General features: G+C 37.0%; 1 protein-coding gene across 12 annotated transcripts in view; it reads right to left on the reverse strand.

Annotated features, from left to right (window-relative positions):
- Positions 1-18,756, reverse strand: part of APC (APC regulator of WNT signaling pathway) — a 139,287-nt gene that overhangs the window by 56,025 nt on the left and 64,506 nt on the right. For 10 of the 12 annotated variants that reach the window (XM_060093256.1, XM_060093254.1, XM_060093251.1 and 7 more), the window contains 3 exons: positions 17,119-17,320; positions 12,267-12,375; positions 8,488-8,601 (listed from right to left, as the gene is read on the reverse strand). In XM_060093256.1, the coding sequence (XP_059949239.1) occupies positions 8,488-8,601; positions 12,267-12,375; positions 17,119-17,320 (425 nt within the window). The remainder of the gene's footprint in view (positions 1-8,487; positions 8,602-12,266; positions 12,376-17,118; positions 17,321-18,756) is intronic. The other 2 variants (XM_060093258.1, XM_060093257.1) reach the window with 1 other exon arrangement.

Consider the following 18,756-nt stretch of genomic DNA (forward strand, 5'->3'; position numbering starts at 1 on the left):
TATGATTATGCACCCATCAATAAAAGATTTCTGAGCATGTATACCTCAATAGATAAATAATAAAAGTACTGTAACAAATAGCTTTAACTATATATATAGTTATAAAACTTACATACAAAACTTACCCTTTGAGCATATCTAATTTTGCTTAAATACAATGTCCTTACGATTTTATTGCCATAGTAAAAATGCTTATTGTTGCTATTTTCCAATGTTATGATAAACAAACACAGAAAAGCTCAAAAAAGTTGCGCTCACCAAAAAAGAATCCTTCCTTCCTCCCTCCCTCCCTTCTTTCCTTCCTTTGTAACACTACAACTGTGCTGATCCTATATCATAATTCTGAAAATAGTGAACCTAAGGTAAATAATATTCTTTAAGAAATTTTACCACATCCAATTTTCATCATGAAAACATGCTGAAGAAGAAATACCTGTGCTTTTGGTAGCTTTCTAAAGAGACTGCAAAGATGAGTGATCACCTCTACATCAGATGGTAAATATTTCCTGACATTACATAAGCAATGAAACTACATACAATTAGTGGCTTTGTAATATTGTTGTAATTATTGTTCTCCTCTCTCTATGTAACTAGCTCCCCTTCACCAATAAAGTCCTAAGTCAAAATTTTCAATATTCAGAGGATGAAAAAAGGAAATCATATCTAATACTCCTCTCCACAGAACTACATTTCTGTATTGCTATTAGGTCACTAAATCCTGAAGTCAAGTCTGCACCTTGGTGATTTCTGACACAACAACCTTTGTGCTTCTGTTACTCAACATGAAAATGGAAGAAGCCAGCAGTATTTCTTTCCATTCTCTATATGACAATCTTGAATATTTATGAAACTATGTTTAACGAAAAATGCTTACTTGTTCTGCCATATGGAGATGGTATTACTTTTGCAAAACTGATTTAAAAAAATAATATAGTAATACAGTTCAATATGAATTCAGGACAACTCTCAACAAATTAGGAATAGAAGGTAAATTCCTTAACTTGATAAATGGTATCAAAAACCTTGAGTAAACAACATACTTAATGGTGAAATTTCAGAAGGATTCCTTTTAGAGCCAAGAGAAGATGAAGAAGACCAATTATCACTGCTTTTTATTCAAAGATGTATTAGAGTTCTTATTTAATACAAAGAAAAAAATGACTGGAAAAGACAAAATTGTCATTACTTGCAAACAAAATAACAGTTTGAATGGAAAATCCAAGAAAATCCTAAACTACTGAGACAATCTACTAAAAGAGTTCAGGAAGACTGCTGGACACATAACAAATCAAATTTAGTAACGTAATTAAAGAAAATCCCATTCACAATGCAACAAAAACTGTAAGATATCTAGGAATAAATGTAAAAAAAAGATGTGTAAGAGTTTTATGAAGAATACTACAAAACTTTTTCGAAGGACATAAAATAAGACCTAAATGAACGGAGAGATAAAAAATTAATAACAATACCTAATATTTCCTGAGTGTTTTCTGTTTGCTGGATTCCAAGTGTTTTACATATATTAACTCATTTAATCCTCACATTTTACAGGGAATCATTATTTGCATTCTACCAATGGGAAAACTGAGACAGAGTTTACCCAAGATCACAGTGCTGATAAGTGACAGGTAGGGAATTAGAACCCAGGAGGACTGGCTCCAGAGTCACCCTTTCAACCAAGAACCAATCTTTATATTGTAAAGATATAAATTCTCCTCAAATTAATTATAAATTCAATGTAATTCTAATCAAAAGCCCATAAAGCTTTTCCTTGAATTAGATGAGTAACAAAACAGAATATAAACACATTTTTACAAACAAAAATAAGAAGGACTCACCCTACTAGGTACCAAGATTAATAAAGCCATAGCAAATAAAACAAATGTGGTTATCAGCGCAGGGACAGAGAAGCTAAAACAGACTAATCGAATAGAGTCTACAAATATCCAGCAAATGCAAACTTCTCAGATGCCAGAGACAGCATTACCAATCCATAGGGAAACAGTGGCACATCCAGTAAGTGATAATGGGAAATTTAGTTAACAACATAAATATGCATCGAGCTGTGTGTATCTGTGTTATGTATATGTATGTATACATAATTAATTATATATTACATAATTAATAATATATATTTATTAAATAATCAAAATTATATTGCATATAATATATATTAAATAATTATATATACACTGATATGAAAATCATATGTGTGTGTGTATATACATATATATATATATATAATTAGATTCCTACCTCCAAAACATATAATAGCAAATTTGAGATGAATTAAAGACCTAATTGTAAAAATAAAACATTAAAACTATTAGAAAAAAATACAAGGATATCTTTAAGGATAGGAAAAGATGTATAAATAAGTCAAAGAAGGCACAAATATGGCAATACAATTAATTTAGCTTTATAACAAAAACTAATTTTTGTTATCATGAAGCTAAAGTAGGTAACATATTTGGCAGGGAGGTGCTGTGATATACATTATGTATAACAGATTGGTATCTAGAGGATATTAAAATCTCTCTCAAATACATAAGAATAAGACATTTAACATAATAGAAAATGGGCAAAGGATATGGAAAAACGACAAAACGAAAATCTAATAAATACATGAAAAGATAAAGATAATCAGCTTCAGTAGTACTCATGGAAGTACAAACTAAATGACAAGATAATGTTTCAAATGCCCATTGATTGTTAATTATAAAATGTGACTCACAATTGCTGAAAAAATCAGGTAAAAGAAACGGGAATTCTCACATACGACTAGGAGAAATGTAAACTGATAAAATCATTTTGAGTGCAATTTGGAACACACTATTCAAAACACTCATACCTTATGACCAGCAATTACGCTTTTAGGTATATACCTAAGAGCAGAGGTCAGTAAATTAGGGCTTGCTAGCCATCTGTATTTATGAATTAAGTTTTACTGAAAGACAGCCATGCCCATCTGCTTATATATTGTCATCTATGGTTGCCTTCTTGCTACAAAGGCAGAGCTGAGTAGTTACGACAGAGACCATATGGCCACAAAGTTTAAAATATTTACCATATAGCCCTTTAAGAAAAAGACTCTTGACCTAGAGAAACTGTTGCGCGTGTTTACAGGATATGAATAAATATGTTTATCAGAGTTGTTTTAACAGTAAAAAATTACACATAGAGGAGAGCAGGCATGACCAAACTAGGTGCAAATATGTGTTGAACAAATAATGGAGAAAATAAATAAATAACAAAACTGTTAACAGAGATAGAGACTAACACACACGCATGGGCAAGAGTGGATTTTGTTTCAACTTTCCCTAAATTGTTCCTCAGTCATTCGTATGTTTTACTGGTCACTTACATTTTCTTTTCAATAAATTGAATGATTACAGCCTTTACCCATATAAAAAAAGAGTTGTCGGGCTTCCCTGGTGGTGCAGTGGTTGAGAGTCCGCCTGCTGATGCAGGGGACACGGGTTCGTGCCCCGGTCCGGGAAGATCCCACATGCTGCGGAGTGGCTAGGTCCATGAGCCATGGCTGCTGAGCCTGTGCGTCCGGAGCCTGGGCTCCGCAACGGGAGAGGCCCCAGCAGCGAGAGGCCCGCGTACCACAAAAAAAAAAAAAAAAAAGTGTTGTCTTTTTCTTATTGTTTGTAGGAATTCTTATAGTACAGGGATATTAACCTTTTCCCCTACGTGTACAAGTATTTTCCCTTAGTTTATTTTCTGCAGGATGAATGTTTTAAATTTTTATGAAATAAATCCTGTTTCCCACCCCACCTTTATTGCTTTTGAGTTTCCATTCTTAATTAAGATCTCTCTTGTTCTATATTTTCTTCTATTAATTTTATGTTTATTTTTTACATTTAGATATTTAATCCACCTATAATTGTTCATGTACAAGATGTGAGTTAGGGATCTAATTCAATTTCTCTTCTACCAAACAGGTTCCTGGTTATACCTATGCGTTTATTGAGTTATTTACCATTTCCCCCCAAATTTATAACTTTTATCATTAAAAGATTCCATATCTTCTTATATCTTTTTCTAGTCTCTCTTCTGTTCTATTTGCCTACGTCTATACCTGTGCTATCATACTGTGATTACTACAACACCTTTACAGTAAGTTTTAACAAATGGTAAGGTAAATCCTCACTCATAATTTTCTTAAATACTTTTGGAAATTTTTACTTTGCAAACTTTAGAATCATTTTTCCGGGCTCCAAAAAAAATTTAAGAATTGTATTTTTTAAAGACTTTTTAAAGAAAGGCATTTTTAGGATATTAAAGTCTTCTCACCTAGGCTTCCTTATTTATTTATTTTTTTCAGCAACAGAGACATCAATGGTTTAATGGATGGGGGATCTTACACACCTGAAGCAAGGTCCCGGAGTGACACCCCACCATGTGCGGCAGACAGCGGGCAGGACATGGCAGTGGGTTTCCCTCCCGGTGGAAGGGGAGATTTGCTAGTTATAGGGAGAATTACCTCAGGCGGGCGCATTAGTTACCAGGGAAGCCAGAAGAAACTAGCAGAGGGGGACGTTCCTCACTGCCCCATTGATGAGAACAATCACCAGCTGGGGCCTGGGGCAAGCGTGCAGGAAGGTCAGTCATGTGAGTGGGGTGCAGGTGAAGCAGGCACTGGTCGAGCAGGGGATGTACAGAGAGCAAGACAACAGCCGTCTTGGGTGGCCTGATCATACGCTCCACCCCTCCATACCCTGCACGACCCTTACCATCTGGGTCCGCCCCTCTTCTGCGATTCCCTGGGGTCAGCTATGTAGGGGCACTTCAACCAGATATCCCATATACAATACAGACAGCAGCATAGGCTCTATTTTTAAGGCCACATTTTGCGGCCTTTAGCAATTTTATACTTTTCTTCATGTGGGTATGTTCCAGGTATTTTAAAGTATCCTGTTATTGTAAACAGGTCCTCCTACCCCATCTTCCATTTCCAAGTGCTAGCTATTGCTACTAGAGAAAACCTACTAATTTTTGTAATGTACCTTAACTCCAGCCACCTTACTCAATTCTCTCATTAGCTGAAATATTTTTTGACTCTCCTCTATGGCTTTTCTAGGCAAACAACCATATAATTTACAAATGACAATTATTTGGTCTCTTCCCTTCTAGTTGGAAAATAGTGTAGTATTTAAACAACTTATTTTCTTTCTAACTGTATTAGTGGACCTCCAAACACAGTTAAATAATAGTGAGGACAGCAAGCACCCAACCATATTAATGAGTGCAATGGTAATAATCTTATTATTTCTCTATTCAAGTTAATATAAAGTTGGCTTCTGGTTTCTGATACATAATTATTCCTTAAAAAACTTTTACTCTATTCTTATTTGGAATTTTTATCCATCCTTTCTCCTTGCAAATGAGATCCCACATTTTTTTCTCATGGCTTCAGGTCTTCCTGGGATCCACTTCCCTATGTTCATTAGCTGGCCATTCTAGTCTTACATGTTGAGTCACTCAAGCAGAGAGTTAGGAGGGAAAGATGTACTGTGGACAATTACTAACAAATAGCTAACAGAAGCTAGCTATCAGCTACCAGAAGATCAGCATCTAATTCTTCTTCCCTCATAATTCCAAGGCATAGCAGAACAGTATCAGGGAAATGAAATATGAAGGCAGAATTATGTGAACACTGGTTATGTTGCCCAGCAGCCATGGTAAATTCTTTTTTTTTTTTAACGTTTTTATTGGAGTATAATTGCTTTACAATGGTGTGTCAGTTTCTGCTTTATAACAAAGTGAATCAGCTATACATATACATATATCCCCATATCTCCTCCCTCTTGCGTCTCCCTCCCACCTTCCCTATCCCACCCCTCTAGGTGGTAACAAAGCACCGAGCTGATCTCCCTGTGCTATGCGGCTGCTTCCCACGAGCTATCTATTTTACATTTGGTAGTGTATATATGTCCATGCCACTCCCTTTGTCCCAGGTTACCCTTCCCCCTCCCCATATCCTCAAGTCCATTCTCCAGTAGGTCTGTGTCTTTATTCCCATCTTGCCCCTAGATTCTTCAGAACTTTTTAAATTCCATATATGTGTGTTAGCATATGGTATTTGTTTTTCTCTTTCTGACTTACTTCCCTCTGTAGGACAGACTCTAGGTCCATCCACCTCACTACAAATAACTCAATTTCGTTTCTTTTTACGGCTGAGTAATATTCCATTGTATGTATGTGCCACATCTTCTTTATCCATTCATCTGTCGATGGACACTTAGGTTGCTTCCATGTCCTGGCTACTGTAAATAGAGCTGCAATGAACATTGTGGTACATGACTCTTTGAATTATGGTTTTCTCAGGGTATATGCCCAGCAGTGGGATTGCTGGGTCATATGATAGTTCCATTTTTAGTTTTTTAAGGAACCTCCATATTGTTCTCCATAGTAGCTGTATGAATTTACATTCCCACCAACAGTGCAAGAGGGTTCCCTTTTCCCCACACCCTCTCCAGCATTTATTGTTTGTAGATTTTTTGATGATGCCATTCTGACTGGTGTGAGATGATATCGCATTGTAGTTTTGATTTGCATTTCTCTAATGATGTTGCTCATTCTTTCATGTGTTTGTTGGCAATCTGTATATCTTCTTTGAAGAAATGTCTATTTAGGTCTTCTGCCCATTTTTGGATTGGGTTGTTTTTTTGTTATTGAGCTGCATGACCTGCTTGTAAATCTTGGGAGATTAATCCTTTGTCAGTTGCTTCATTTGCAAATATTTCCTCCCACTCTGAGGGTTGTCTTTTCATCTTGTTTATGGTTCCCTTTGCTGTGCAAAAGCTTTTAAGTTTCATTAGGTCCCATTTGTTTATTTTTGTTTTTATTTCCATTTCTCTAGGACGTGGGTGGGTCAAAAAGGATCTTGCTGTGATTTATGTCATAGAGTGTTCTCCTTATGTTTTCCTCTAAGAGTTTGATAGTGTCTGGCTTCACTTTTAGGTCTTTAATCAATTTTGAGTTAATTTTTGTGTACGGTGTTAGGGAGTGTTCTAATTTCATTCTTTTACATGTAGCTGTCCAGTTTTCCCAGCACCACTTATTGAAGAGGCTGTCTTTCCTCCACTGTATATTCTTGCCTCCTTTATCAAAGATAAGGTGACCATATGTGCATGGGTTTAACTCTGGGCTTTCTATCCTGTTCCACTGATCTATATTTCTGTTTTTGTGCCAGGACCATACCATCTTAATTACTGTAGCTTTGTAGTATAGTCTGAAGTCTAGGAGCCTGATTCCTCCAGCTCTGTTTTTCTTTCTCAAAATTGCTTTGGCTATTTAGGGTCTTTTGTGTTTCCATACACATTGTGAAATTTTTTTGTTCTAGTTCTGTGAAAAATGCCAGTGGTAGTTTGATAGGGGTTGCACTGAATCTGCAGATTGCTGTGGGTAGTATACTCATTTTCACAATGTTGATTACTCCAATCCAAGAACATGGTATATCTCTCCATCTGTTTGTATCATCTTTAATTTCTTTCATCAGTGTCATAATTTTCTGCATACAGGTCTTTTGTCTCCTTAGGGAGGTTTATTCCTAGGTATTTTATTCTTTTTGTTACAGTGGTAAATGGGAGTGTTTTCTTAATTTCACTTTCAGATTTTTCATCATTAGTGTATAGGAATGCAAGAGATTTCTGTGCATTAATTTTGTATCCCGCTACTTTAACAAATGCATTGATTAGCTCTAGTAGTTTTCTGGTAGCATCTTTAGGATTCTCTATGTATAGTATCATGTCATCTGCAAACAGTGACTGCTTTACTTCTTCTTTTCTGATTTGGATTCCTTTTATTTCTTTTTCTTCTCTGACTGCTGTGGCTAAAACTTCCAAAACTATGTTGAATAATAGTGGTGAGAGTGGGCAGCCTTGTCTTGTTCCTGATCTTAGTGGAAGTGGTTTCAGTTTTTCACCATTGAGGACGATGTTGGCTGTGGGTTTGTCATATACGGCCTTTATTATGTTGAGGTAAGTTCCCTCTATGCCTACTTTCTGGAGGGTTTTTATCATAAATGGGTGTTGAATTTTGTCAAAAGCTTTTTCTGCATCTATTGAGATGATCATATGGTTTTTCTCCTTCAATTTGTTAATACGGTGTATCACGTTGATTGATTTGCGTATATTGAAGAATCCTTGCATTCCTGGGATAAACCCCACTTGATCATGGTGTATGATACGTTTAATGTGCTCTTGGATTCTGTTTGCTAGTATTTTGTTGAGGAGTTTAGCATGTATGTTCATCAGTGATACTGGTCTGTAGTTTTCTTTTTTTGTGACATCTTTGTCTGGTTTTGGTATCAGGGTCATGGTAAATTATTTATTTTGAACTAGTGTCAAAGTAAAGACAGACTTTAACATATCTGTAATAATAAAATTTAATCAATGGTAACAGAGCTGTAATTGATTAGATTCTTAATAGATCTCTAGCTAGTGCTGTTTCACAGTTTAATAATAAATAAGTTACCTGTGCACGTTTTTCCATATCCTGGCAAGTACCCAGTTGTTCTTCCATTGCAACTCTGATTTGCCTTGCTTCATATTCCAATTGCCTTCTGGTCATATCTGTCTGTAAGGAAAACTAAAACCACAAATAAAATGGAAATGTTAATATCTTGTGTGTTTATCAGTAAAAATAAAAAAGCATATAAGTACCAATAAAGAAAATGAATAATCAAATATGTAAGTTACTGTGTATGAGAGAATTATTTTTTACTCCAAAGAGTCCTAAAACTTGATTATCAGTGCTAGGCTCAGACTGGGTCTCTGAGGTGAAATGCAGAGTTGAAACACTTTTATTGCTCCATAGTCACAAACAGCTTTAATTAAATTGTACGCTTTCATTTAAAATATATAATTGGGGACTTCCCTGGTGGCACAGTGGTTAAGAATCTGCCTGCCAATGCAGGGGACATGGGTTTGAGCCTTGGTCCAGGAAGATCCCACATGCTGCAGAGCAACTAAGCCTGTGTGCCACAACTACTGAGCCTGTGTGACACAACTACTGAAGCCTGCGCGCCTAGAGCCCGTGCTCTGCAACAAGAGAAGCCACCACAACGAGAAGCCTGCACACGAAAGAGTAGCCCCTGCTCGCCAGAACTAGAGAAAGCCTGCGTGCAGCAACGAAGACCCAATGCAGCCATAAATAAATAAGTTTTATAAATAAAATAAAATATATAATCGGTCCAGTTAGGGTAAGCCTATCTTCAGTCACCTTATAATCCTTCTGCTCTGAAGAAGTAGTACTTTGAATTATTAAAAACTAGAATAGGGCCTCCCTGGTGGCGCAGTGGTTGAGAGTCCGCCTGCCGATGCAGGGGACGCGGGTTCGTGCCCCGGTCCCGGAGGATCCCGCGTGCCGCGGAGCGGCTGGGCCCGCGAGCCATGGCCGCGGGGCCTGTGTGTCCGGAGCCTGTGCTCCGCAACGGGAGAGGCCACAGCGGTGAGAGGCCCGCGTACAGCAAAAAAAAAAAAAAAAACTAGAATAGTAATGTGGACAACATAGAATAATCAAGAATCAGGTCCATCATCCTTAAGTTTATACCTCAATTTTAGGTATGGACTGTTGTATACATGTAGACTAAACAGAGAGAACTTTCCCATTTGTAAAAAGAAGAAAATGGAATAAGAAAAAGCTTTTATATAATATAATCATTAATTGTGAGACAACGCAAACTTTTTGGTAAAAATCCAAATGTGAACCCAAGCTGAAACAAACCAAAAAAAGTACTTCACAGAGTGGGTGTTAATTAATTCAAAATTTTATTTGCCCTTTAACTAAAATTCCAGGTACTGTGGTAACTGCTAGGCATAAAAAAGGATGAAAAGGACAAGGTAAATAAACTTGCAAAGACATGCTCCAAGAGGTGATAAAGGCTAAAAATATGATTAGACAAAATGATAGGTAACAGAGTTATAATGGGCCATGACGAGAGTAAGGAAGTGCTGTAGATTTTTCATGCTCTATATGCCCAATAAAAAGCTGCATGTGTGGAATTTCCTGGTGGTCCAGAGGTTAGGACTCTGCGCTTTCATTGCTGAGGGCCTGGGTTTGATCCCTGGTCAGGGAACTAAGACCCCCCCCCCCAAAAAAAAAGCTGCATGTGCACATGTCTGACTCAGAATAGCATTCTGTAGGCCTAAGGATCCCAAATTGTGTTGTCAGATAAGTCAGAGGAGCTCTCACCCATTTCCTTTGCAATATACAGATGACATAAGCAGAATGTATTCCTATAGGCATACCCACATTATGGGTTGCAACACAGATGAAATAGTCTGCATGTTATTTCTAATTCCCAGTGAGCCAGTTGTAACTACACTCATGTGTCCTCAACTTCCCCAACCCCCCTGCACAAACGTTGAACGTGACACAGTATGTTATAATAATGCAGTTTAGATCTGATGTTTTAAGCAATACCTAGTATCTTAATAAGTATTTCCATATGAGAGTGTTCTTAACTTGGCTTCCCAATATAAAAGCAAAGTTTTGTGAAATTAAAAAATATTTATGAAATGGAAGCAATTTACATTCGCTAATGTTGTCAAATGGTCCATAACATCTTACATATCCTCTTTTCCACACATACACACTGTATTTTATTTTTACAAGAGATAAATAAACTGACACCAAGCTTTGTAAATGGAAGACCACAACAAAACCAACAATGATTGCAATTACCAAACACGAAACACACTCATACTATTACATATCCTCTTAAATAAATGTGATTGGCTATTTAGTAAATTAACATGGGAATGAATGATTTGACAATCTTTGTTTCAGATATTAACCAATCGATCTTGAATTGTCACATACACGACAGCATGCAGACAGTTGGACTCTAAATTTTGTATGCAAAACAATGCTTTACTATTTTTTTTTTTTTTCTTTTTGCGGTATGCAGGCCTCTCACTGTTGTGGCCTCTCCCGTTGCGGAGCACAGGCTCCGGATGTGCAGGCCCAGCGGCCATGGCTCACGGGCCCAGCCGCTCCGCGGCATATGGGATCCTCCCAGATCGGGGCATGAACCCGTATCCCCTGCATCGGCAGGCGGACTCTCAACCACTGCGCCACCAGGGAGGCCCAATGCTTTACTATTTTTAAGAGTAAAAATCCCACCAAACCCTCCTGAGTTCCTAATCCTCATGTGCCAAGAACTCTCCATGAACTGTTCTTTCACTAGTGGTGTCTCCTTAACTCCTGAAAAGACGTTAAGACATCGTCAGGATGGGAGATTTGTTCCCTCTCAAAATCCTGGATGCCTGTTCTAGGAGGCTGAGCATTTAAGCTTCTAGTTCTAGCTCCCACCAGGCAATGCCCACTCCAGTCAGGAAACTGACTATGTGTTTTGAAAAAGGTTTTCCTTTTTTGCACTTTTGCCTTTTGTTTATTATGCTCTCTCAAAAGTGCTATTAGAAAATGAAAGGGAGTTCCCTGGAGGTCCAGTGGTTAGGGCTCCACACTTCCACTGCAGGGGACCCAGGTTCAATCCCTGGTTGGGGAACTAAGATCCCACGAGCTCTGTGGCAGGACCAAAGAAAAGAAAAGAAAATGAAAAATTTAAGCTAAGAGCGGAAGATATATTTTAATTAGCCTATTTTTTCCCTTTTTAAAAATTATTTTAAAATTTATGGATAACAGTTAAAATATAGTCTTGTTTAAAGTTATTAATGTATTTCAGAAATGTTCTTACATGTGCCATCCCATGAATGAAACAGTTGACATGGAGAGGCTGGGTGGGGAGGAAGAGGCTGACAGAATTAAATTATTTTTTACATAGTTATATTTGCAAAACAAATTTCGTATACCTGCAAAAAGCCCTAAAGTCCATACCACCAGATACTGTCGTTTGAATAGGACACAAGTTATCGCTAAGATACTTTTAATGCAAAAATTATCTGGCATGAGTCCTGTAATATAGTTCAAAAAACAGACAGATGGTAATAAACATTTCTACAGAGTATGTCTGGTAATTGAACATACAGAATAAAAAACCAGTTTCCTAGTAGAACCCTGAGTCCTTTAGTATTCAAATTTAAGAGGTTTTCTTAACAAGGGACTTAAAATAAATATGCTTGAGCGTAATGAAGTTTTATCACCTTTATAAACAAAATTCATTATTATATATTTAGGTTTATTTAAAGTTGGATAAAACATATTACTGTTTACAAATAACTATAAATGCAGTTATAAATTTATATATACTTTTATATATTAAAAATAAGTCATTTTGTCAAGTTACTTACATTTTCAGTTAAAGGAAGACTATCTATTCTTTTAGTGAGATTCTGAAGTTGAGCATAATACCAGTCTTTTTCCTTTTCTTCTTTGTCAAGGTCAGCAAGAAGCAATGATCTGTTTTTCAAAAAAAGTTAAGTTTACACAATGCTAATATAGCACACACAACAGCAGTTCTAATAAGCTGTAACTGTACTGTTCTCTATTTAAAGTATAATGAATAAATGAAAATATTTTTAATTTTGGATTTTTGAAGGTGGGACTTAATACAAGAATAAAAAGTATAATAAAGGAGTAAAGAAAAGCAGTAATTATGCAAAAAACAAACCTAGAGTACAGGGAACTACTGCATTGGACACAGATGTAGCTTTCAGCTTCTCAGCAGTCAAAACAGTAAGAAATATATTGTCACTGTGTAATAAGAGGAAGTTATTCTGAGGGAGAGAAACATTTTCTTAGTTTGGAATTTGAAGATGAATTTGTTACATAATTCCTCATAACCTAATCGATGATGTCCTCAATAACAATCTATATCAAGATACTCCATACCTGATCATTATAAAGATAAATGCGGGTTTCCCTGGTGGCGCAGTGGTTGAGAGTCCGCCTGCCGATGCAGGGGACGTGGGTTCGTGCCCCGGTCTGGGAAGATCCCACATGCCGTGGAGCGGCTGGGCTCGTGAGCCATGGCCGCCAAGCCTGCATGTCCGGAGCCTGTGCTCCGCAATGGGAGAGGCCACAAGAGTGAGAGGCCCGCATACCAAAAAAAAAAAAAAAAGATAAATGCAAAATAAGAGTGTTAATGGGAAAAAATCAGTAGGTACAAGAAGTATATGATCTATCTCCTTTCATGTGGCTCTTTCCCAAAGCGACCACTATTATCACTCTCATGTATATATTTCCAGAGACACTCTATAAAAATGCAAGGATATATGTATATAATTACATGTACTTTTTTTTTTTTTTTTTTTTTGCGGTACATGGGCCTCTCACTGTTGTGGCCTCTCCCGTTGCGGAGCACAGGCTCCAGACACGCAGGCTCGGCAGCCATGGCTCACGGGCCCAGCCGCTCCGCGGCATGTGGGATCTTCCCGGACCAGGGCACGAACCCGCATCCCCTGCATCGGCAGGCGGACTTTCAACCACTGCGCCACCAGGGAAGCCCTACGTGTACATTTTTAAACATAAATAGTAGCATATTTTTTTTTTTCTTTTTTTTTTTTTTGCGGTATGCGGGCCTCTCACTGTTGTGGCCTCTCCCGTTGCGGAGCACAGGCTCCGGATGCGCAGGCCCAGCGGCCATGGCTCACGGGCCCAGCCGCTCCGCGGCATATGGGATCCTCCCAGATCGGGGCACGAACCCGTATCCCCTGCATCGGCAGGCGGACTCTCAACCACTGCGCCACCAGGGAGGCCCAGTAGCATATTTTTATGTGTGTTGTCGTGTAACTTTTTTTTCCCACTTAAAAATCTATCTTGGAGATCATTCTGTATCAGAACATAAAAAGGTCCTATGTGATTTTTGCTAGCTGCAAAGATATTCATGAATCCATACAGGGATAAACTATAACTGGTTCTATGTTGGAGGGCATTTAGGATCTTTCTAATCTTTTGCTATTATAAACAATGCTGCACTGAATATCCTTATACATAAGTTCATTTCACAAATGTGCAAGCATGTACAGAAGATAAATTCCTAGGGTAAGTAAATTTTAAAATTACTGCCCTTATTAGGTATTGTACCTATTTATGCTCTTGCCACCTTCACCAATGCAAACATTTTATGAAATGTTTAAAAAATTTTTACATACCTAGGATTTTAAGAAATGGTACATCACTATGGTTATAATTTGATTTCTGTTAGTATGAGTAAGGTTAAGTATTTTTTCAAGTTTAAAATCCATTTGTATTTCCGTTTCTGTGACTTTTTCTTACTTATTTATAGGATCTCTTCTATATTAAGAATGATAGCACTTTGTCAGTTATAAATATTTTTTCTCAGTTTACACTTGTTTTTTCACTATGTTTTTGCCATGTAGAAAATTTTAATTTTCCCGTAGTCAAATCTGAGGATATTTTTTATTATGGCTTCTGGGGTTTGCTCTTACACAGAATTGTTCCCCACTCTGACACTGTTACTTTAAAATTCTATTTGATTATATTTTCTTGAAGAATATGTATGCATGTGAGTATGTGGAAGGTTCTATTCTTGCTAAAATTCCCTTTCCTTTACTGAGAAGCAATTTAAAAAATAAGAAATAAGCCTTCACTTTTGATGTGGCAACCTCAGTAGTGAGGGAATCCATGGGAAGGAAGCCAGGCCCCAGTTATGACGTAACAACCTGGGGTGGGGGAGATGTGCTGACCAATGAGAAGCTGTCCCCTCCCTTCCATTTTTGACAAAAGAACCAGGAGAAAGCAATGTAAAAATCTTGAATCTCTTTCACAGGCTGGATACTAAAACTGACATAAAAATGAGATCTGATTCTATTTTTCAATGTTCCCTGTTGAGTACCTGTAGGACCTACCAGGACTAAGGTGGGGAAATAAGGGATGCATGGAGATGCTATTTCCTCTGATTACTCTCCAATAAATAGGCTTATTTAAATAAGATCTGGGTGCTAAAAGTGCTTAAATGGATAGGCTAATGTTAGTGATGGTCGTGGAGTGAGGAAAATGTTAAGGAGAAGGAGGGACAAGTTGTTACTCTCAAGTTTAAGATCAAACTGTGGCAAAATGCTCTGGGGAAGCAAAAGTTACCAAGTCTTGAGCCAGCATAACAAGTGGTTGACTGAGAGTAGTTGATCTTGTAACTCACACAACAGTGCTTAAGACTCAAAACTGAAACAAGATCCAGACCCAGAAGCTGGTGGGTCTCTATGGTTTGTTTACTGTACTAAAGGCTTATTTAGTGACTGTCAAGAGTCTTCTTTAAAATGTAAATCTCATGTCTTCTTAGTCCTCTAGATAATTCAGGATCATCTAGAAGAGCATGACACATGTATTATGCACTTAAATATTTGTTAAATGTATTAATGGCTAATGTGACAATAGCTGCCTATTGAGTGTATCAGACATAGTGCTAAGTACTTTTTTAAAAATTGAATTTTATCCTCACAACATCTTTTAAGGTAGTTATTCTTATGCTCATTTTATAGACTGGAAAACTGAAGTTCAAAAAGGTTATGGACCTGGGTTTGAGTCCTGGCTTGACTACTTTCTAACACTTATCTCAATTATCTTGGGCAATACAGAAAACAAGAAAAAAAGAGACACAGAGATAGTTGATCTATGACTTAAGGGATGTCTAGAAAGAAAGAATAGAAAAACAGAGGGAGAAAAATCATCAAAGAAATAACAGAATTTTCGAAAGCTAAAGAAAATAAATTTCCAGAGCAAAAGGGCACAGCGAGTATACAGCATGATGAATCAAAAAAACACATATACCAAGGCATTCTGAAAGTTTCAAAAGAAAAATGGTTCCCTGAAAAGGAATGTGAATCAGACTGATACCAAATTTCTCATCAGTGACATTGATTATGAAGAAGGAAAATAAGTTTGAGCCTAGACCTATCTAAACTATCAGGTGTGAGAGCAAAAGAAAGATTTTGTCACATAAACAAGAACTAAATTTACCCCCAAACACAGTGAAAACCAAGAGGACACAAGATGTATCAGAACTACACACACATATACTCTCCCCCCTCTCTCTCTGCTAATAAAATTAGACTTTTATCTACATGAAGCAAAGTAAGTTCCTAGGAAAGTCAGTATGCTCACATTCCTCTTAACAGAGCTCAAAGGGGACAAAGAGATGGAAGATTGTAGACCCTAGTTATTAGCTTCTTATTTTTCAGGATAGTGTTTCCTAGACTCTCAGAAACAGTCACGGTTCAGGGTATGAAATAGAGACTCATGTAAACTCAGGCGAGTAAAGAAAGCTTAACAATATTTCTGGTCCAGATGATTATCCCTATTTTTAGAGATGGACAAACCTGAAACCAGAGGGAAAGTAGTAAAAGGTCTTTTGCCTCTCAGTGAGATACGCTAGGCATTTTCCATATATTAATATTCATTTTTCATAACTCCACAAGGTAGAATCATATCTCTATTTTACAGAAGGGAATGACACAAAAATTTAATAACCTGACCAAGGTTCCAGAGGTAATATGTAACATTTATACATTTGAGCATTTCTTGAAAGTCTAATAGAACTTTTAGTAATATAATATGGTATTAATCACACATAAAGGAATTTATAAGTTTTTAGAAGGTACAAAACACTTGAAAAAGTTCCTAATAATGATATATACTCTGATACTTGTAGTGAGATGATTTTAACTTCAAGAAGAAAAGAATTAATACGCTAGCTCTGAGAAACCAGAACTTATTCTATGTCAAGTAACATTTTTTAGACTCGGAAACTGATAAATTAAAAAATGTTTCATTTGTGGCCACTTGTAATAGGCCTTTAATAATGGAAACAGTCATCTTATACTGGATCTAGTAGTTATTTAATTCATTTCAAAAGATAACCAGAAATTCAATTAAAGATCAGTTATATATTTTAGCCAGATATAACTATTGTGATCATGTGTATTAATGTACACAGCATGTGAGTATTTAAGTGACAAAGTAGAAGTTCAGAATCCCAAGAAATTGCCTCCATTACATTTTTTCGATTTAAGGTAAGTACAGTCAATAACATAGTTTTTGAGATAATAAATGCAAAATGCTCTCTAAGTCTTTGTGATCATCCACCATACACGCTTCATAATTCCTACCTTGTATCATTAAAAATGACAAAATACTAGCAAAAATTGGAGCATAAAAGTTTACTATTTAATGAAGAAAAGTTACCTCTCTTTTTCAAGTTCTTCTAAATAACCGGTATTTTCTCTGCTTCCATTTACAAACCCTCTTCTCGGAAATGAACCCATAGGAACAGGACTGCACTCTCCTGAACGACTAGATACAGATCCTTCTCGGCTTCCGTAAGAACGGAGGGACATTTTTGACCGTAGTTTCACTCCAGGGAAATTACTGCTATCTAAGTTAAGTTCTAAATAAAATACAGACAAGTTTTTATAAAACAATTGCGTTAAGTGGTCTAAAATATTGCTAATGCAATTATATTATCTTTTTATGTTTTAACATCTTTATTGGAGTATAATTGCTTTACAATGGTATGTCGGTTTCTGCTTTATAACAAAGTGAATCAGCTATACATATACACATATCCCCATATCTCCTCCCTGTTGCGTCTCCCTCCCACCCTCGCTATCCCACACCTCTAGGTGGTAACAAAGCACCGAGCTGATCTCCCTGTGTTATGCGGCTGCTTCCCAAGAGCTATCTATTTTACATTTGGTAGTGTATATATGTCCATGCCACTCTCTCACTTTGTCCCAGATTACCCTTCCCCCTCCCCATATCCTCAAGTCCATTCTCTAGTAGGTCTATGTCTTTATTCCTGGCTTGCCCCTAAGTTCTTCAGAACTTTTTTTTTTAATTCCATATATGTATGTTAGCATACAGTATTTTTTCAACATCTTTATTGGAGTATAATTGCTTTACAATGGTGTGTTAGTTTCTGCTTTATAACAAAGTGAATCAGTTATACATATAGTGAATCAGTTATACATACACATATGTTCCCATATATCTTCCCTCTTGCATCTCCCTCCCTCCCACCCTCCATACCCCACCCCTCTAGGTGGTCACAAACCACCTAGCTGATCTCCCTGTGCTTTGCGGCAGCTTCGCACTAGCTATCTATTTTACCTTTGGTAGTGTATATATGTGTCCATGCCATTCTCTCACTTTGTCACAGCTTACCCTTCCCCCTCCCCATATTCTCAAGTCCATTCTCTACTAGGTCTGTGTCTTTATTCCCGTCTTACTCCTAGGTTTTTCATGATCTTTTTTTTTCTTCTTAGATTCCATATATATGTGTTAGTATACGGTATTTGTTTTTCTCTTTCTGACTTACTTCACTCTGTATGACAGACTCTAGGTCCATCCACCTCACTACAAACATCTCAATTTTGTTTCTTTTTATGGCTGAGTAATATTCCATTGTATATATGTGCCACATCTTCTTTATCCATTCATCCGATGATGGACACTTAGGTTGCTTCCATATACTGGCTATTGTAAATAGAACTGCAGTGCACATCTTGGTACATGACTCTTTTTGAATTACGGTTTTCTCAGGGTATATGCCCAGTAGTGGGATTGCTGTGTCATATGGTAGTTCTATTTTTAGGTTTTTAAGGAACCTCCATATTGTTCTCCATAGTGGCTGTATAAATTTACATTCCCACCAACAGTACAAGAGTGTTCCCTTTTCTCCACAGCCTCTCCAGCATTTATTGTTTGTAGATTTTTTGATGATGGCCGTTCTGACCGGTGTGAGATGAGATCGCATTGTAGTTTTGATTTGCATTTCTCTAATGATTAATGATGTTGAGCATTCTTTCACGTGTTTGTTGGCAA

The sequence above is a fragment of the Mesoplodon densirostris genome, chromosome 3 (assembly GCF_025265405.1).
Source record: "Mesoplodon densirostris isolate mMesDen1 chromosome 3, mMesDen1 primary haplotype, whole genome shotgun sequence".
In the NCBI taxonomy this organism is placed as follows: Eukaryota; Metazoa; Chordata; class Mammalia; order Artiodactyla; family Ziphiidae; genus Mesoplodon; species Mesoplodon densirostris.